Source organism: Arachis hypogaea, chromosome 6, assembly GCF_003086295.3.
Source record: "Arachis hypogaea cultivar Tifrunner chromosome 6, arahy.Tifrunner.gnm2.J5K5, whole genome shotgun sequence".
NCBI lineage: Eukaryota > Viridiplantae > Streptophyta > Magnoliopsida > Fabales > Fabaceae > Arachis > Arachis hypogaea.
This window is the reverse complement of record NC_092041.1, coordinates 22,919,111-22,941,193: the sequence shown is the minus strand read 5'-3', so window position 1 is coordinate 22,941,193 and position 22,083 is coordinate 22,919,111. Positions and strand designations below refer to the sequence as shown.

Genomic DNA, 22,083 nt, shown 5'->3' with positions numbered 1-22,083 from the left:
ATGATATTTTAAAATTTATATATTTGTAATGCCTCGGATGCTCAGTTAGTGCTCACTACTTCTTGATAAATTTCAGTTCTGTTACTAGCTTACTAGCTTGTTCTTGCTTGTTCTAGGTTGGTTAACTATGTTATATTGATGATAAATTGATGCTGATAAATTGTTACTACCTTGTTCTTGCTTTTATTTTCTGTTAAATTTTGTTAAAATTTCTTGGTGATAAATTTTGTGCTCATTGCCTCATTCAGTATTTTTTTTCTGTTGTTAATCATTATGCTGAGATTGTTAAAAATTGGGTTGAAAACTTTGTTAATCTTTGTTAAAGCATGTTAATTTTTGTGTTAAAAATTAGAAATCATGGATAACAACATCATAGTAAAACAAGAAAATGGGTATTGAAATGAACTTGCAAGTTATGGCAGGTTCTTGATATTGATGTTTTGGTTATTGCAAGTACTGTGTAATAGATTGTCCTGCATTGTCAGGTTGAGTTTCTATGAACTACTTATAAACCAAAAAACAAAACAAATGACTCCTAAAGGAATACTTGTAATTTAATCACAACAACAACAACAACAACAACAACAAAGCCTTGTCCCACTAAGTGGGGTCGGCTACATGAATCAAACGACGCCATTGTGCTCTGTCATGTATCATGTCTACAGAGAGACCGTTTACATGTAGATCTCGTTTGACCACCTCATGGATGGTCTTCTTAGGTCTTCCTCTGCCTTTCGCCCTTTGTCCATCTTCCATCTCATCCACCCTCCTGACTGGATGTTCTATCGGTCTTCTTCTCACATGTCCAAACCACCTGAGACGTGATTCAACCATCTTTTCCACAATAGGTGCTACTCCAACTCTCTCCCTTATATCTTCATTCCTTATTTTATCCAATCGCGTATAACCACTCATCCATCTCAACATCTTCATCTCTGCCACACTCAGCTTATGTTCGTGCTCCCCTTTAGCCGCCCAACACTCCGTACCATACAGCATAGCCAGTCTTATAGCGGTGCGATAGAATTTACCTTTAAGTTTTAAAGGCACTTTTTTGTCGCATATAAAACCAGATGCACTCCGCCATTTTGACCAACCTGCTTGGATCCTATGATTTACATCATGTTCAATCTCTCCATTATCCTGTATGATGCACCCAAGATACTTAAAACTTTTAACTTTTCGTAGGGTGTTCTCTCCAATTTTCACCTCTATATTGGAGTTTTCCCTTCTCAGACTGAACTTACATTCCATATATTCCGTCTTGCTACGGCTTATGCGCAGACCATACACTTCTAGAGCTTCTCTCCACAACTCCAACTTCTTATTTAGGTCTTCCCTTGACTCTCCCATAAGGACGATATCATCGGCAAAAAGCATGCACCATGGCACAGGCTCTTGGATGTGCTCTGTGAGTACTTCTAAGACTAATGTGAAAAGGTATGGACTTAAGGATGATCCCTGGTGTAATCCTATACCAATAGGGAATTCCTCTGTCACACCACCTTGAGTCTTCACACTAGTTGTGGCCCCATCATACATGTCTTTAATTGCCCGAATATATGCGATCCTTACTCTCCTCTTTTCTAAAACCTTCCATAAGACCTCCCTTGGTACCCTATCATACGCTTTTTCCAAATCAATAAACACCATGTGTAGATCCCTTTTATTACTACGATATCTCTCCATCATCCTTCTTAATAGGTATATCGCTTCAGTGGTAGATCTGCCTGGCATAAATCCAAATTGGTTCTCTGTTACTTGTGTCTCTTTTCTCAACATCCGTTCTATCACCCTTTCCCATAACTTCATAGTATGACTCATAAGCTTAATCCCTCTATAATTTCCGCAACTTTGTATATCCCCCTTATTCTTGTAGATAGGTACCAAGGTGCTCTTTCTCCACTCATCATGCATCTTCTTTGACCTTAAAATCTCATTAAAAAGCTTGGTTAACCAGTTGATGCCTTTTCCTCCAAGACCCTTCCAAACCTCAATCGGGATATTATCAGGTCCTACTGCCCTGCCATTTTTCATCTGCTTTAGAGCCTCTTTTACCTCGAAGTCTCGAATCCTTCGATAGTAGTCAAAGTTTTGATCTTCTTCCCTTGTGCATAATCGACCAAGGCTCGGAAGAGTCTTCTGTCCCTCATTAAATAACTCGTAGAAGTAGCTTTTCCACCTTTCATTAATCTTCTCCTTTTGAGCCAACACCTCTCCATCCTTATCCTTTATGCACTTAACCTGATCCAAATCTCTCGTTCTTCTTTCCCGACTCTTTGCAATTCTATATATACCTTTTTCTCCTTCTTTCATGCCCAAAGACTGGTAGAGACCCTCATATGCTCTTGTTCTTGCTTCACTTACAGCCACTTTTGTCTCTTTCTTAGCCGCCTTATATTTTTCCCAGTTATCTGCATTGCGGCATAAAGACCACTCTTTAAAGCATTCTCTTTTTATCTTTATCTTTTCTTGTATACTTGCATTCCACCACCAGGACTCCTTGTCTCTTGGTCCTATTCCTTTAGATTCACCAAAACTTTCTTTTGCTGTTCTTCTAATAACTTCTGCCATCTCCCTCCACATCTCTTCCGCGCTTCCATTCCCATCCCACTTTGCCTCTTCTCCTACCCGTCTTAGGAAGCTTCTTTGTTCCTCACCTTTCATCCGCCACCACCTCGTCCTTGGGTTCTTCGTATTATGTCTTTTCCTCAACTTTTGCTCAACGCGAAAATCCATGACGAGCACCCTATGTTGTGTTGTCAAACTCTCTCCCGGGATAATTTTACAGTTAATGCAAAATTTCCGGTCGACTCTCCTCAACAAGAAGAAGTCGATTTGAGAGCTTGTCATGCCACTCTTATAGGTTATAAGATGTTCGTCTCTCTTTTTAAAACATGTATTTGCGATGAGAAGATCAAAAGTTGAGGAAAAGTCCAAAATAGTTTTACCCTCGGCATTGATCACCCCGAAACCATGGCCTCCGTGAATACTCCCATATCCAGTCACTTCTCTCCCAACATGGCCCTTTAAATCTCCTCCTAAGAAAATCTTATCTCCCAAAGGTATGCCTTGAACCAAACTCTCTAGATCCTCCCAAAACCTTATCTTGTGTTGTTCGTCCGAACCCACTTGCGGTGCATAGGCGCTAATCACATGGAAAGCACCTCCCTCCACCACAAGTTTGATAGAGATGATCCGATCTCCCACCCTCTTGACATCAACTACGTCCTTCTTCCACTGCTTATCCACAATTATTCCAACTCCATTCCTATTCTTCACCTTTCCTGTATACCAAAGTTTGAAACCAGAAGAATCCAACTCCCTAGCCTTTGCACCAACCCATTTCGTTTCTTGTAGGCACATAATGTTAATCTTCTTCCTTGTCATGGTGTCCACCACCTCCATGGACTTTCCTATTAGAGTGCCTATGTTCCATGTCCCAAATCTCAACCTTTTGTCGCTTCGACCTTTACCTTTTCCTTTGAGAACTAGTTTATTTACCCTCGTCCGTTCACGAAAACGCGAGAACCCTTGCTCATTTAACACTACATCCAGGCACCGATGCAGCGGCTCTTGCTTTGACACCGTACTCGAGCCATACGGCGCGTTACTTCCGGGTAACGACCTAGCTTTAGCGCAATAATGTCTTTGATTCATGTCATGGGGAGTTCGGCTATATTTTTACGTTGGTTGCCGAAGACCTAACACAACCCTCCTCCTTTATCCGGGCTTGGGACCGGCTATGTACCGCAAGTGTAACATAGGCGGAGTTGTAATTTAATCACAAAATATAACAAATTATGTATTGAAATAAACTCAAATAATTATCGTCTTAATGATATTTTAGCAATTATGTTTTACTGTTTTAGCCATCAGAAACTAGGTAATTATCATTTCTGTCTGTATTAATACCATTGAATACAGTAAAACACTGAAATGATATGTGATTAATCACTATTATGTCAACTTGAAACTTGAAAGTAACTGTGTGTAAAGTTTGAATATTGTTAGTTTTACTTTATTGGTTAAGAAATCAACGTCTAGAATCTTTGGGATTTCATACTTTAAAACCAAACTTGATTAGCCAAACAAAGTGGCAACAAACACACAAAACATGAGCGTATGTATCCTTTGATAGTACATATTGCCATAAGTTGGTGCTTAATACTCTTACTATATCACAAAGCTCTTAAACTTATAATTGAAGAAGTTAACACTTCATTTTTTTTGTCTGATCTATGCTCTTAGCTAAAGTAACAATAGACCTTGTTTTAAACTTATAACCAGAAAAGTTAAGATTTTGGTTGATGATATTTTATGTAGTACTTTAAATTTGAATGACATTTTAAAGTTTATGTTAGACTATAATTATGTTCTAGTGTGTTTATTTATATTTTATTTATTATTTTATTTTAAAACTGTTATTCCGGTTAAACCAGTTGGACCAGTGAACCAGTGACTTGAGCAGTTTGATGACCGGTCCGGTTTTCAGAACCTTGTAATTATGTTTGTGTGTTTATTTATATTTTATTTTTTATTTTATTACAAAACGGTAGAACTGGTTGAACCAATAAACCAGTGAATCAATAGTTAGAGCAATTCAATGACTGGTTCAGTAGTCGGAACCTCGAATTTTACTAAATGTTTATGTTACTTTTTACTCTCCTACTTTATATAAATAAGAATGCATAAGGTTTTTTTTGAATCTTATATATGCTGTATACCATGCTTTTATTATTTTATGTATTATCTATAAATAATAAATGATGTGTTATAACAGAGAGGGTGCTTCTACTCCCAAACTTAATGGAAGTCTTACTTAGATGTCTTGAGAATACTGAATGACGATTAATGTTGATGAAAAATTAAATCATGTGGTCAATATTTGTAGTTAAGAAATGTGATTAATGAATAAGCTTCAGCTAGACCTGTTAGATTCTTTAATTTAATTTGTTTTGTTAAGTAAGTATGCTTTAAAGCACTTTAGATTACTGTTCTAGCTTGATTGTATCAGCAATATATTGGAAAGAGGAAATTACTTTTTGTTCTTGGCTTTATCTTTTCAAAATTTCTTAATTAATTAGGCAAACTAGATGTTATATTATTAGAGTTTGTGGATGTTTAGGGCTTGGTGGGGTCTTAAAAAATGAGAAGGCATATAACATAATGAAATTTTTATTTACAAATTTTTCATTTCACATATCCACACTCCATTGACAACGGAGAACTAGTTTCATCTGTTTTGCACAAAAGCTTATGTTATTTTTTGTCCTTTTATTTTTTCTTAAAAATTGTAACAGTTCTGCACTCAAAAATCATAAAAAGAAAATTTTGACTGACTAATGCAATATATTTAAATGAATGTGCTTTTATCCTTTTACATTCCTCTATTCCCCTGTTCTCATTGATATTTCGGGAAGTTGGTTGCAGATGGTTTACATACATTTGGCGTAACATGCACTTGAACAAATGGGATCAAGCAGCTTTCTGTGGAATTTTACCAAAAAGTTTGTCACATTTGGGATCATTACTGTTACTGTGTCTGATCGTTATGTAACAGTGGTTCCAGTTCGGGGTGGCTCTATGTCTCCCACACTTAATCCAAATACCAGCTCTTTTGCAGGAAACTTCTCTGGTAATATTCTTGCCAAAGGGGGTTCATAAGAAACATGGTTTTTTGGGATTGCAGATTTTGTTATTTGACCATTTGGTTATGCTGCAGATGATTATGTCTTGGTTGAGAAGTTTTGCATTGACAAATACAAATTTTCACATGGAGATGTTGTGGTCTTCAGGTAATACATTTGTTTCACTCTTGAATATATGTTTGCATTTATATGCCATATTTTACATTGGTATATGATGTCTAGATGAAGTTAAACAACATAGTTACGAAAAATTGCCACCTTGGACCCTGTGATTGTTTGACTTCACAAAGGATTTTTTCTTGGACTAATGTTGCACTTCTGTTCAAGTTATTGGTAGTGCTGGTTGGTGCACGAAATTGTGATCAATACTTTTCACAAATCAAATAATCCCCGGTAATGAATCCAAAAACTTGGTGTTCAATACCATGGCATAAACACAACTTCGCACAACTAACCAGCAAGTGTACTGGGTCGTCCAAGTAATAAACCTTACGCGAGTAAGGGTCGATCCCACAGAGATTGTTGGTATGAAGCAAGCTATGGCCACCTTGTAAATCTTAGTCAGGCAAACTCAAATGGGTATGGTGATAAACGCATAAAACATAAAGATAAAGATAGAGATACTTATGTAATTCATTGGTAGGAATTTCAGATAAGCGTATGAAGATGCCTTCCCTTCCGTCTCTCTGCTTTCCTACTGTCTTCATCCAATCCTTCTTACTCCTTTCCATGGCAAGCTTAAGCAAGGGTTTCACCGTTGTCAGTGGCTACCTCCCATCCTCTCAGTGGAAATGTTCAACGCACCCTGTCACGGCACGGCTATCCATCTGTCGGTTCTCGATCAGGCCGGAATAGAATCCAGTGATTCTTTTGCGTCTGTCACTAACGCCCCGCCCTCAGGAGTTTGAAGCACGTCACAGTCATTCAGTCATTGAATCCTACTCAGAATACCACAGACAAGGTTAGACCTTCCAGATTCTCTTGAATGCCGCCATCAGTTCTAGCCTATACCACGAAGACTCTGATCTCACGGAATGGCTGGCTCGGTTGTCAGGCGAGCACTCGGTTGTCAGGCGATCAACCATGCATCGTGTTTCAGGAATCCAAGAGATATTCACCCAATCGAAGGTAGAACGGAGGTGGTTGTCAGTCACACGTTCATAGGTGAGAATGATGATGAGTGTCACGGATCATCACATTCATCAAGTTAAAGAACAAGTGATATCTTAGACAAGAACAAGCGGAATTGAATAGAAGAACAATAGTAATTGCATTAATACTCGAGGTACAGCAGAGCTCCACACCTTAATCTATGGTGTGTAGAAACTCCACCGTTGAAAATACATAAGAACAAGGTCTAGGCATGGCCGAATGGCCAGCCTGCCAATGATCTAAGAACTAGATGTCCAAAGATGATCAAAAGATCTAAAATGATCCAAAGATTAAAATACAATAGTAAAAGGTCCTACTTATAGAGAACTAGTAGCCTAAGGTTTACAGAGATGAGTAAATGACATAAAAATCCACTTCCGGGCCCACTTGGTGTGTGCTTGGGCTGAGCATTGAAGCATTTTCGTGTAGAGACTCCTCTTGGAGTTAAACGCCAGCTTTGGTGCCAGTTTGGGCGTTTAACTCCCATTTTGGTGCCAGTTCCGGCGTTTAACGCTGGAATTCATGAGGGTGACTTTGAACGCCGGTTTGGGCCATCAAATCTTGGGCAAAGTATGGACTATCAAATATTGCTGGAAAGCCCAAGATGTCTACTTTCCAACGCCGTTGAGAGCGTGCCAATTGGGCTTTTGTAGCTCCAGAAAATCCACTTCGAATGCAGGGAGGTCAGAATCCAACAGCATCTGCAGTCCTTTTTAGTCTCTGAATCAGATTTTTGCTCAGGTCCCTCAATTTCAGCCAGAAAATACCTGAAATCACAGAAAAACACACAAACTCATAGTAAAGTCCAGAAAAGTGAATTTTAACTAAAAACTAATAAAAATATACTAAAAACTAACTAGATCATACTAAAAACATACTAAAAACAATGCCAAAAAGCGTACAAATTATCCGCCCATCACAACACCAAACTTAAATTGTTGCTTGTCCCCAAGCAACTGAAAATCAAATAAGATAAAAAAAGAGAGTATGCAATGAATTCCAAAAACATCTATGAAGATCAGTATTAATTAGATGAGCGGGGCTTTTAGCTTTTTGCCTCTGAACAGTTTTGGCATCTCACTCTATCCTTTGAAATTCAGAATGATTGGCTTCTTTAGGAACTCAGAATCCAGATAGTGTTATTGATTCTCCTAGTTAAGTATGATGATTCTTGAACACAGCTACTTATTGAGTCTTGGCCGTGGCCCAAAGCACTCTGTCTTCCAGTATTACCACCGGATACATACATGCCACAGACACATAATTGGGTGAACCTTTTCAGATTGTGACTCAACTTTGCTAGAGTCCCCAATTAGAGGTGTCCAGGGTTCTTAAGCACACTCTTTTTGCCTTGGATCACAACCTTATTTCTTTTCTTTTTCTTTCTTTTTTTCTTTTTCTCTTTCTTTTTCTTTTTCCTTTTTTTTCGAATTTTTTTTTAATCACTACTTTTTTCTTGCTTCAAGAATCATTTTTATGATTTTTCAGATCCTCAGTAACATGTCTCCTTTTTCATCATTCTTTCAAGAGCCAACATTCATGAACCACAAATTCAAAAGACATATGCACTGTTTAAGCATACATTCAGAAAACAAAAGTATTGCCACCACATCAAAATAAATAAACTGTTATAAAATTCAAAATTCATGCAATTCTTCTCTTTTTCAATTAAGAACATTTTTTTTATTTAAGAGAGGTGATGGATTCATAGGACATTCATAACTTTAAGGCATAGACACTAAGACACTAATGATCACAAGACACAAACATAGACAAACATAAGCACTAAAATTCGAAAAACAGGAAAATAAAGAACAAGGAAATTAAGGAACGGGTCCACCTTAGTGATGGCGGCTCTTTCTTCCTCTTGAAGATCCTATGGAGTGCTTGAGCTCCTCAATGTCTCTTTCTTGTCTTTGTTGCTCCTCTCTCATGATTCTTTGATCTTCTCTAATTTCATGGAGGATGATGGAGTGTTCTTGATGCTCCACCCTTAGTTGTCCCATGTTGGAACTCAATTCTCCTAGGGAGGTGTTTAGTTGCTCCCAATAGTTTTGTGGAGGAAAGTGCATCCCTTGAGGTATCTCAGGGATCTCATGATGAGTGGGGTCTCTTGTGTGCTCCATCCTCTTCTTAGTGATGGGCTTGTCCTCATCAATAGGGATGTCTCCCTCTATGTCAACTCCAACCGAATAACAGAGGTGACAAATGAGATGAGGGAAGGCTAACCTTGCCAAGGTAGAAGACTTGTCCGCCACCTTATAAAGTTCTTGAGATATAACCTCATGAACTTCTATTTCTTCTCCAATCATGATGCTATGAATCATGATAGCCCGGTCTATGGTAACTTCGGACCGGTTGCTAGTGGGAATGATTGAGCGTTGGATAAACTCCAACCATCCTCTAGCCACGGGTTTGAGGTCATGCCTTCTCAATTGAACCGGCTTCCCTCTTGAATCTCTCTTCCATTGGGCGCCCTCTTCACATATGACTGTGAGGACTTGGTCCAACCTTTGATCAAAGTTGACCCTTCTAGTGTAAGGATGTTCATCTCCTTGCATCATGGGCAAGTTGAATGCCAACCTTACATTTTCCGGACTAAAATCCAAGTATTTCCCCCGAACCATAGTAAGATAATTCTTTGGATCTGGGTTCACACTTTGATCATGGTTCTTGGTGATCCATGCATTGGCATAGAACTCTTGAACCATTAAGATTCCGACTTGTTGAATGGGGTTGGTAAGAACTTCCCAACCTCTTCTTCGGATCTCATGTCGGATCTCCGGATATTCACTCTTTTTGAGTGAAAAAGGGACCTCGGGGATCACTTTCTTTAAGGCCACAAATAGAAGTGGTCTTGATGCACCCTTGAGATGAATCTTTCCATCTCCCATGACTCGGAGGTGGAAGCTTTTGCCTTCCCTTTCCTCTTTCTAGAGGTTTCTCCGGCCTTGGATGCCATAAATGGTTATGGAAAAACAAAAAGCAATGCTTTTACCACACCAAACTTAAAATGTTTGCTCGTCCTCGAGCAAAAGAAGAAAGAAGAGAGTAGAAGAAGAAGAAATGAGGAAGAAGGGAATGGCTTTGTGTTCGGCCAAAGGGGGGAGAAGTGGTGTTTAGGTTGTGTGAAAATGAAGGAGTGAAAGAGGGTTTATATAGGAGTGGGGAAAGGGTAGGGTTCGGTTAATTGAGGGTGGGTTTGGGTGGGAAAGTGGTTTGAATTTGAATGGTGAGGTAGGTGGGGTTTTGTGAAGGATGGATGTGAGTGGTGAAGAGAAAGATGGGATTTGATAGGTGAAGGGTTTTTGGGGAAGAGGTGTTGAGGTGATTGGTGAATGGGTGAAGAAGAGAGAGAGTGGTGGGGTAGGTAGGGATCCTGTGGGGTCCACAGATCCTGAGGTGTCAAGGAAAAGTCATCCCTGCACCAAATGGCATGCAAAAATGCGTTTTTAGCCATTTCTGGCGTTAAACGCCAGGCTGGTGCTCATTTCTGGCATTTAACGCCAGCTTCTTGCCCTTTTCTGGCGTTTAACGCCAGTCTGGTGCCCCTTTCTGGCGTTAAACGCCCAGAATGGTGCCAGACTGGGCGTTAAACACCCAACAGCTAGCCTTACTGGCGTTTAAACGGCAGCACGTTCTCCTCCAGGGTGTGCTATTTTTCTTTCTGCTTTTCATTCTGTTTTTGCTTTTTTCATTGATTTTGTGACTTCTCATGATCATCAACCTAAAAAAAAAAACATAAAATAACAAAGGAAAATAGTCAAAATATAACATTGGGTTGCCTCCCAACAAGCGCTTCTTTAATGTCAGTAGCTTGACAGTGGGCTCTCATGGAGCCTCAGAAATACTCAGAGCCATGTTGGAACCTCCCAACACCAAACTTAGAGTTTGAATGTGGGGGTTCAACACCAAACTTAGAGTTTGGTTGTGGCCTCCCAACACCAAACTTAGAGTTTGACTGTGGGGGCTCTGTTTGGCTCTGTTTTGAGAGAAGCTCTTCATGCTTCCTCTCCATGGTGACAGAGGGATATCCTTGAGCCTCAAACACAAAGGATTCTTCATTCACTTGAATGATCAACTCTCCTCTATCAACATCAATCACGGCCTTTGCTGTGGCTAGGAAGGGTCTGCCAAGGATGATGGATTCATCCATGCACTTCCCAGTCTCTAGGACTATGAAATCAGTAGGGATGTAATGGTCTTCAACTTTTACCAGAACATCCTCTACAAGTCCATAAGCCTGTTTTCTTGAGTTATCTGCCATCTCTAGTGAGATTTTTGCAGCTTGTACCTCAAAGATCCCTAGCTTCTCCATTACAGAGAGAGGCATGAGGTTTACACTTGACCCTAAGTCACACAAGGCCTTCTTGAAGGTCATGGTGCCTATGGTACAAGGTATTGAAAACTTCCCAGGATCCTGTCTCTTTTGAGGCAGTTTCTGCCTAGACAAGTCATCCAGTTCTTTGGGGAGCAAAGGGGGTTCATCCTCCCAAGTCTCATTTCCAAATAACTTGTCATTTAGCTTCATGATTGCTCCAAGGTATTTAGCAACTTGCTCTTCAGTGACATACTCATCCTCTTCAGAGGAAGAATACTCATCAAAGCTCATGAATGGCAGAAGTAAATCCAATGGAATCTCTATGGTCTCATTTTGAGCCTCAGATTCCCATGGTTCCTCATTGGGGAACTCATTGGAGGCCAGTGGACGTCCATTGAGGTCTTCCTCAGTGGCGTTCACTGCCTCTTCCTCCTCTCCAAATTCGGCCATGTTGATGGCTTTGCACTCTCCTTTTGGATTTTCTTCTGTATTGCTTGGAAGAGTACTAGGAGGGAGTTCAGTAATTTTCTTGCTCAGCTGACCCACTTGTCCCTCCAAATTTCTAATGGAGGACCTAGTTTCAGTCATGAAACTTTGAGTGGTTTTGATTAGATCAGAGACCATGGTTGCTAAGTCAGAGGTATTCTGCTTAGAACTCTCTGTCTGTTGCTGAAAAGATGATGGAAAAGGCTTGCTATTGCTAAACCTGTTTCTTCCACCATTATTGTTGTTGAAACCTTGTTGAGGTCTCTGTTGATCCTTCCATGAGAGATTTGGATGATTTCACCATGAAGGATTATAGGTGTTTCCATAGGGTTCTCCCATGTAATTCACCTCTTCCATTGAAGGGTTCTCAGGATCATAAGCTTCTTCCTCAGATGAAGCTTCCTTAGTACTACCTGGTGCATTTTGCATTCCAGATAGACTTTGAGAGATCATATTGACTTGTTGAGTCAATATTTTGTTCTGAGCCAATATGGCATTCAGAGTATCAATCTCAAGAACTCCTTTCTTCTGATTGGTCCCATTGTTCACAGGATTCCTTTCAGAAGTGTACATGAATTGGTTATTTGCAACCATTTCAATCAGTTCTTGAGCTTCTGTAGGCATCTTCTTCAGATGAAGAGATCCTCTAGCAGAGCTATCCAAAGACATCTTGGATAGTTCAGAGAGACCATCATAGAAAATTCCAATGATGCTCCATTCAGAAAGCATATCAGTGGGACACTTTCTGATTAATTGTTTGTATCTTTCCGAAGCTTCATAGAGGGATTCTCCTTCCTTCTGTCTGAAGGTTTGGACTTCCACTCTAAGCTTACTCAATTTTTGAGGTGGAAAGAACTTTGCCAAGAAGGCATTGACTAGATTTTCCCAAGAGTTCAGGCTTTCTTTAGGTTGTGAGTCCAACCATGTCCTAGCTCTGTCTCTTGCAGCAAAAGGGAATAGCATAAGTCTGTAGATCTCAGGGTCAACCCCATTAGTCTTGACAGTGTCACAGATTTGCAAGAACTCAGCTAAAAACTGATGAGGATCTTCTAATGGAAGTCCATGGAACTTGCAATTCTGTTGCATTAGAGAAACTAATTGAGGCTTAAGCTCAAAGTTGTTTGCTCCAATGGCAGGGATAGAGATGATTCTCCCATAGAAGTCGGGAGTAGGTGCAGTAAAGTCACCCAGCACCTTCCTTGCATTGTTGGCATTGTTGTTGTTTTCGGCTACCATGGGCTCTTCTTCTTTGAAGATTTCTGTTAGGTCCTCTACAGAGAGTTGTGCTTTGGCTTCTCTTAGCTTTCTCTTCAAGGTCCTTTCAGGTTCAGGATCAGCCTCAACAAGAATGCTTTTGTCCTTGCTCCTACTCATAAGAAAGAGAAGGAAACAAGAAAATGTGGAATCCTCTATGTCACAGTATAGAGATTCCTTTAGGTGTCAGAGGAAAAGAAAAGTAGAAGACAGAAGTAGAAAATTCGAACTTATCAAAGAAGATGGAGTTCGAATTTTGCATTAAGGAATAGTGTTAGTCCATAAACAGAAGGATGTGAGAAGAAGGGAAGTAATTTTCGAAAATTAAGTAAAAGATTTTGAAAACATTTTTGAAAAACACTAATTGATTTTCGAAAATGAAAGTGGAAAAGAAATTAAGTGATTTTTAAAAAAGATTTTGAAATTAGAAATCAAAAAGATTTGATTGAAAACTATTTTGAAAAAGATGTGGTTAAGAAGATATGATTAGTTTTAAAAAAGATGTGATTGAGAATATATGATTTGAAAAACATTTTAAAAAGATTTGATTTTGAAAATTAAAAACTTGGCTAACAAGAAAAGATATGATTCAAACATTAAACCTTTCTCAACAGAAAAGGCAACATACTTGAAATGTTGAATCAAATCATTAATTGATAGCAAGTATTTTTAAAAATAGAAAGAAATTGATTTTGAAAACATATGATTGAAAAGATATGATTTGAAAAAGATTTGATTTTGAAAAAGTTTGAAAACTGAAAAAAAAATCTGCATTAAAAACAAAATCTTCCCTCTTGTGCCATCCTGGCGTTAAACGCCCAGAATGGTACACATTCTGGCGTTTAACGCCCAAAACTATACCATTTTGGGCGTTAAACGCCCAACCAGGTACCCTGGCTGGCGTTTAAACGCCAGTCTGTCCTTCTTCACTGGGCGTTTTGAACGCCCAGCTTCTTCTGTGTAATTCCTCTGCTGTATGTTCTGAATCTTCAATTCTCTGTATTATTGACTTGAGAAGACACAAATTAAAAATATTTTTGGATTTTTAATAATAAGGAAAAATCAAAATGCAACAAGAATCAAATAACAATGCATGCAAGACACCAAACTTAGCAGTTTGTATACTACTGACACTAATGAGAATGCATATGAGACACACAAAACACTCAAGTCAAGAGAATTTAAAGATTAAAGTAAGAAATCATCAAGAACATCTTGAAGATCACTAAGACACATGAATGAATGCATGCAATTGACACCAAACTTAACATGAGACACTAGACTCAAACAAGAAATATTTTTTTGGATTTTATGACTTTGTAAAATTTTTTTGGATTTTCGAAAATTAAGTGGAAAAAGAAAATAAAGATATCAAAATTCTTAATGAGAGTTCCAGGAATCATGCAATGTTTAGTCTAAGACTCCGGTCCAGGAATTAGACATGGCTTCACAGCCAGCCAAGCTTTCAAAGAAAGCTTCGGTCCAAAACACTAGACATGGCCAATGGCCAGCCAAGTCTTAGTAGATCACTGCTCCAACAGCAAGATTGATAGAAATCAACATGCTCTTGTGATGATAAGTTGAAACCTCGGTCCAATGAAATTAGACATGGCTTCACAGCCAGCCAGACTTCAACAAATCATCATGAAACTCTAGAATTCGTCTTTAAGAATTCCGAAAAAAAATACCTAATCTAAGCAACAAGATGAACCGTCAGTTGTCCAAACTCAACAATCCCCGGGAACGGTACCAAAAACTTGGTGCACGAAATTGTGATCAATACTTTTCACAAATCAAATAATCCCCGGTAATGAATCCAAAAACTTGGTATTCAATACCATGGCATAAACACAACTTCGCACAACTAACCAGCAAGTGTACTGGGTCGTCCAAGTAATAAACCTTACGCGAGTAAGGGTCGATCCCACAGAGATTGTTGGTATGAAGCAAGCTATGGTCACCTTGTAAATCTTAGTCAGGCAAACTCAAATGGGTATGGTGATAAACGCATAAAACATAAAGATAAAGATAGAGATACTTATGTAATTCATTGGTAGGAATTTCAGATAAGCGTATGAAGATGCCTTCCCTTCCATCTCTCTGCTTTCCTACTGTCTTCATCCAATCCTTCTTACTCCTTTCCATGGCAAGCTTAAGCAAGGGTTTCACCGTTGTCAGTGGCTACCTCCCATCCTCTCAGTGGAAATGTTCAACGCACCCTGTCACGGCACGGCTATCCATCTGTCGGTTCTCGATCAGGCCGGAATAGAATCCAGTGATTCTTTTGCGTCTGTCACTAACGCCCCGCCCTCAGGAGTTTGAAGCACGTCACAGTCATTCAGTCATTGAATCCTACTCAGAATACCACAGACAAGGTTAGACCTTCCGGATTCTCTTGAATGCCGCCATCAGTTCTAGCCTATACCACGAAGACTCTGATCTCACGGAATGGCTGGCTCGGTTGTCAGGCGAGCACTCGGTTGTCAGGCGATCAACCATGCATCGTGTTTCAGGAATCCAAGAGATATTCACCCAATCGAAGGTAGAACGGAGGTGGTTGTCAGTCACACGTTCATAGGTGAGAATGATGATGAGTGTCACGGATCATCACATTCATCAAGTTGAAGAACAAGTGATATCTTAGACAAGAACAAGCGGAATTGAATAGAAGAACAATAGTAATTGCATTAATACTCGAGGTACAGCAGAGCTCCACACCTTAATCTATGGTGTGTAGAAACTCCACCGTTGAAAATACATAAGAACAAGGTCTAGGCATGGCCGAATGGTCAGCCTCCCAATGATCTAAGAACTAGATGTCCAAAGATGATCAAAAGATCTAAAATGATCCAAAGATTAAAATACAATAGTAAAAGGTCCTACTTATAGAGAACTAGTAGCCTAAGGTTTACAGAGATGAGTAAATGACATAAAAATCCACTTCCGGGCCCACTTGGTGTGTGCTTGGGCTGAGCATTGAAGCATTTTCGTGTAGAGACTCCTCTTGGAGTTAAACGCCAGCTTTGGTGCCAGTTTGGGCGTTTAACTCCCAATCTGGTGCCAGTTCCGGCGTTTAACGCTGGAATTCCTGAGGGTGACTTTAAACGCCGGTTTGGGCCATCAAATCTTGGGCAAAGTATGGACTATCATATATTGCTGGAAAGCCCAGGATGTCTACTTTCCAACACCGTTGAGAGCGCGCCAATTGGGCTTCTGTAGCTCCAGAAAATTTACTTAGAGTGCAGGGAGGTCAGAATCCAACAGCATGTGCAGTCCTTTTTAGTCTCTGAATCAGATTTTTGCTCAGGTCCCTCAATTTCAGCTAGAAAATACCTGAAATCACAGAAAAACACACAAAATCATAGTAAAGTCCAGAAAATTGAATTTTAACTAAAAACTAATAAAAATATACTAAAAACTAACTAGATCATACTAAAAACATACTAAAAACAATGCCAAAAAGCGTACAAATTATCCGCTCATCACTGGTGAATGATTATGCTATTATATTTAACTACTAAGATAATTCATGTTTTATTAGAATGTAGATTAGATCTAAGTTTTGCTTCTTTTGAAATTCTTAATTGGTGATTTTATTTATTTATTTATTTATTTAAGATTTTAATTAGTGCATCCCAAACCTTTTGTAGTTCCCCATTGATTCACAAGGAGAGACACATAAAGAGAATAGTTGCATTATCTGGTGAATGGTTTAGTAGTCATCAAAACTATGATGTGTTGAAGGTTCCAGAAGGACATTGTTGGGTTGAGGGAGATAATGTGGCTTTTAGCATGGATTCAAAACAATTTGGATCTGTAAGGTTCTCTTATCACTTAGTTTAAGGCGTGTTACTTATATAATATCTTGCAAAACTTGACCAGCCAGGCTTCTATTGCCACAAAAAAAGTAATTTATTATCTGTCAATGTCAATTTTGTTGACATGTTTAAAGATAGTAGTGTATATGAGCTTTTTTGTTTAATTCAGTATCCTTATGTTCCATGCGTAATGTATTCAATCAAGGTGCTATTCACTGTGGTTTTACAGCTACAGCTGAGCCATCTTACTGATTTATATTTCACATGAATACTTGCATACATTAATATATCAGTCGTTTAACAAGACACCGGTTTTGGATTTCGTATATTGATTTTCATGTGCATTGATGTTGAGATAGATAATAAGGGTACCATGCTGTTAGCCTTGACCGAAAATTTTTATTGATTTGGATTTTCATTTTTGTAGACTTTGTCTATGTTCTTTTCCTTTTATTTTTGGTCATTATCACACACACACACACACACACACAAGGGGGAGAGGGGAAAGGATCGATTTCGAGAATCGAACCAGGGTGTGGTTGCTCACAAGTCAAGTTAGTTGCCATTGCGCCAAGGCCTCAGACCACGCTTCATCTATGGTTGCAACCTTTTAACATCTTGGTAACATGTAAATTGTGTTTGCAGATTCCTTTGGGCCTCATACGAGGAAGGGTGACCCATGTTGTGTGGCCTCCACAAAGAATAGGCGCCATCCAGAGTCCTCCACGAGAAGGATTATCTTCTTTATAGTTGGATCCTGATGATGCTGTTGCCGGGCCTCCTCAAAGTGCAGAATTTTGTGAGGAAAATCCTTCCTGGAGTATTCTTTTCTCTTCCCTAATGTTGTTTTAATTGGACACAAACCATTCTTTGCTCCATTTGTTTAGCTTTGCGGAGGAGAGTTACTATAATTCATTTGTTAATTGGATTATCATATAACCGTTTAACCCTTCAATTTTTTTATTTTTATTTTTCCCGGAACCGAGCAATTAATCAAAGTAGAAATGAGATGAATGATATGTTGCTCGTTTTTTAGCAGAAGAGATTAAGATGGTAATGTTCAAAATTGATACTTCTAGTCTTCTTGTCCAAAATTTTCTCGTTGTTCTATTCTTAGAGATGATTTGGGACATGTTGGTTCTTTGCATATTTGTTATTATTTAATTAATTTAATATCAAATACGTGAATAACGTATATTTTAGAACCCTTGTACTTTTAGTTGGGGAACCAAATAGGCAACTACTGGATTTTCGATTTTCACAACCTTGCTTTTCACATGGTCAGTTAATTTGCAATACATTTTATTTCTATTTCTTTGTCTGTTGGAGCAATAAAACCATAATAGTAAAAAAAACTTGAATAACCATAATAACCATTGAAAAAATATTTCCAAAGTCAGGAGATTGATAGTGTGATAAACTTAACTATGTGAAAATGTAGGTAACTAACTCTATATGTAGTTAATTGGTTAATCTAACAGCTAATTTTTTTTAAAAAAAATTAAAATTTTGAAAACCTAGGATTGCGCTAAGAAAATATGCGCCTTCCCACTCCAGTTCTCACACTCCAATTCCTTGCATCGCGACCTCTCCTTCGAATTCCTCTTGCTGTGATGCTGCACCCTCCCCCTCCAACTCTTCTCATTGCACTGCCGCGCACTCCTTAGTGAACTCCTTTCGCCGCACCGGCGCGCCCTTCGTGTGCAACTCCTCTCGTCGCGATGCCTTCAATCCTTCAGCGTCCCTCCTCTCATCCAACAATGACATTCGTATGTCTTCTTCTGTCTATATTTCATTCATTTTAATGTTTCTTTTTATTAAGTTTTAGATGTTTCTTCTTTTTATGTTGGATGATTCTTTTTAATGCTTTTAGATTTTTTTATCTTAGTTTTTGGATATTTCATTTTCTTATGTTTTGAATGTTTTCTTTTATTTTTGGGTGTTTTTTTCTCAATAATTTTGAATATTTTGTTTTGTTAGGCTTGGGATGTTTTTAAAATGATTTTGGATATATCTTTTTTGTTAGGTTTCGGATGTTTCTTTTTGTTAAGTTTCGAATGTTCGTTTCTCAATAATCTTAGATTTTTTTAAATATTTTTGATGTTTCTTTTTATTACTGTTCATACCTTGACCCAAAATTAAGGCCATGACCAAAACAATTAGTTTGGTCTACAAAGATCTAAAGGGATCATTTCTCAACTATCCGACCAGTGCGAAAAGTGACTCCTTTGATCTACGCACCCGACCCGACTTGCTCGACAAGAAGATCTCAAATGCACTAATGTACATCCCTACAAATTCGCCCATTATTTTAGATATGGGATCACAACAACCCCCTAAACATAAGGGAAATAATCACCCATCATTATAGGTGGAGTAGTTACAAAGTGATAGTTAGACTAGCACTCCAACTGTATAACTATCCCATCACACACAAGTATTTCTCAACCATAATTTATAAAAAACTGCCTAAAATCTTTGCTAACTTAAGCATTAGAGTCCCTTGCAGGTACCATTCCTCACTCTCACTAAAAGACCTCGGACAGCTTTGCCTCACTTGGAAAGACGTCGAAACCCTCATAGAAAAGAGTCTGGACCTCACGCTCAGACCCAAACCACATCAATTTTAGGTAATCCTGGGAACTGTTAGGCTTCAGATGTTCTCTTCCTAATAATGAGAGAGAAAACGAAAAAAGGGTCTCAACATATTTTTCTATGAGGAAAGTGTCAGAGTGATTGAGTCATGAATTTGGAATTTTTTTATTTTTAATTGACTTTTTTATGATCCAACTAATAATTGACTGTTACCTTAATTGGTTACAAAGTATGCTTGTAATCACTTTTAAATTTGTCATTTTCATTATGCGCAAATTTTATTATCTTGATTTAAAAGCGATTACATCCTCAATTTTATTATGGACAATACATATATTAATTATAATAACAAGCTACACATCCATGTAATTTTCCATCCAAGTCCATCCAAGCTGGCCCAATGCCAAAAAAATCCAATTTCATTAAATGAACCGTGAAATACACGCGCTCCAAACTCCCGAAACGTTAACATTCATTCGTGCCTTGAATATGAAACAACGTTCCTTCTTCAACCTTGAAACCGCTATTGGAGAACTTTGAATCTCTCTCAAAATCTCTCAAAGCTTGATCGTTTTCTCTGCGAAAATTTCTTCAACTCAGGAATCGCGAGATGATTTCGAAAGGAACAAGAAAAAACAAACGAAACCAACAACAGAGATTGCAAAAAGTATGATAAAAACTACCGTTCATTTAAAATCTTGTAACCTCGTGTTTGTCCTAGCTGCATTTTAGGTTTAATGGATTGAGTTGCTTTGTTTAGTAGATCGACTTATTCTGAATCAATTTTTTGTGTGTAACTAGGGCATAGGAATGAAAATGTGTTCTTATTTTCATTCAGTTTAGTGGAATTGGTCATTTTGATTTACTTGATTGTTAGTGTGTTCAGTTGAGTTCTTTTGCATGCAGAAAAACTTTTCTTGATGATTGAATGTTTATCACGTTTTATTTAAAACATGAATGGTGTTCTGTTCAGTGGAGTTGGTCATTTTGATTCACTTAATTGTTAGTGTGTTCAGTTGAGTTCTTTTGCATGCAGACATATTTTTCTTGATGATTGAATGTTTATCACATTTTATTCAGAAGATGAATGGTGTTTGGTTCAGTGGAGTTGGCCATTTTCATTCAATTGATTGTTAGTATGTTTAGTTGAGTCCTTTTCTTGATGATTGTGTAACACTCTAACTTTTAGCACCTCATGATCGTAGTAAAAGTCCATGCGTCACTTACCTCTAAACCTTTATATTTTATATTACCTTTATTTAATATTAAGCATTCGCGAATACGAATCGAAATTTTAATCAAGAAATCGAAAGAATACTTTATTTTAATTCACTTAACCACAGAAGTATATATTCACATAGCTTTATATACATAGCCATTTTGAGAGATCGTCAAATATAAATCCTTACCCCTTTAAAATCCAAAGAAAATAAGCGACGAGGGGAAAATATAGTCTAAAACAAAATCAAAAACAGAAGATACAGATATATATTACATAAAACTCTTATGTTCAGTCGTGGCTCCGCGCCAAGGATTTTTGAACCTGTTGATGAAAAAAAAAGATCTATAGGGGGTGAGAACGTCGTCCTCACATGTTCTCAATAGGGAAGGTGAATGCCGTGAGAGTAAAAAAATAATATGCAAAAGATTACTTTATAACTTTAAAAATAATTACCTTTAAAATTCTTTGAACTCACTTTAATGACTTTAGTTAGTTTTCTTTAAATTACATTACTAAGTTCGCAGCATAACAAAATACCCAATTAAGCACACAAGCAAGACACTAAGGAAAACAGCACAAGCAAACAACACAACCACAGGAAAATAAAATAAACAACCACAATCAAATGCTAATGCGCAAACAATATGATGCATGTTTGTCCTAAGCAGACCATGAGCTCATGTGTCGGTTGTGTACCTACTCCCGACATTACCCGGGCACGAGTCCCAAATATGGCTTTCCAGATGCATACAGTGTGCTTATAAGTCTTACGACTAGGTCGCATACAGTGTGACTTTCAAATCAATGAGCTTACATCTGGAAAACAATTCTCAGTGTGTGGATGTCCCTACTATACATTTGGCACTAAGGCCCAAACAAAGTCACATTTGCTCTCCTGTGGCAGATATTCCTTTAATTAATATATTCCTTTGATCTTTGTTCTCTGCTCTCCTACGACAGAGATTCCTTTAATTATCTCTCTTTCCTTTACTTTTCGTTCTTCTTCTTTTCTTTCTTATCAAACCAAACTCAAAATATAACTTAAAGTAAAATCCCTTCTCAAAAGATTGAGTTTAAAACATTATACTTTTCTTAATAAATCGAATTGAAAACAAAACTATTTTTATAATAAATCGAAATCAAATAATATTCTTACATCAGATTTACTTTTAAATAACACTTTAAATAAAATCTTAGAGTTTTATAAAAAAATTGGCAGAATTTCCTCTAAAATTCAGACTATGCCACTCTTTCAAGGTCCCAACCAAACAATCTCTCAACCATTTCAAATATCAAATCCTTTTCAATAATCAAACCATTTTTAAATATCAAATAATTCTCAATAATCAAATCGTTTCCTTTGAAACTAAGCCACGTTCTATTTCAATAAAATTCAGCTTCCTTTCAAATTCTTTGCTCTTGAATCAAACCAATAATTACTAATGAATCAAACCAATATTTTTCCAAACTCCTTCCAATGGTTTCAAACCGAAGTCACTCATTAGTGTAAATTTTATAACTCAGACTTTGAATACAAAACCCTTTTCTTAATATGAGTAAATATGCAACCAGATCTTTTTCAAC

The 22,083-nt window shown here is 37.9% G+C and overlaps 1 protein-coding gene across 1 annotated transcript; it reads left to right on the top strand.

Annotated features, from left to right (window-relative positions):
* The first annotated feature begins 5,439 nt into the window (after window positions 1-5,439).
* Window positions 5,440-17,887, top strand: LOC112698145 (uncharacterized). The gene is made up of 4 exons (XM_025751534.3): window positions 5,440-5,638; window positions 5,726-5,798; window positions 16,515-16,680; window positions 17,328-17,887. The coding sequence occupies exons 1-4, from the start codon at window positions 5,473-5,475 to the stop codon at window positions 17,430-17,432; spliced, it is 510 nt and encodes a 169-aa protein (XP_025607319.1). The 5' UTR covers window positions 5,440-5,472; the 3' UTR covers window positions 17,433-17,887.
* The last annotated feature ends 4,196 nt before the right edge of the window (window positions 17,888-22,083 follow it).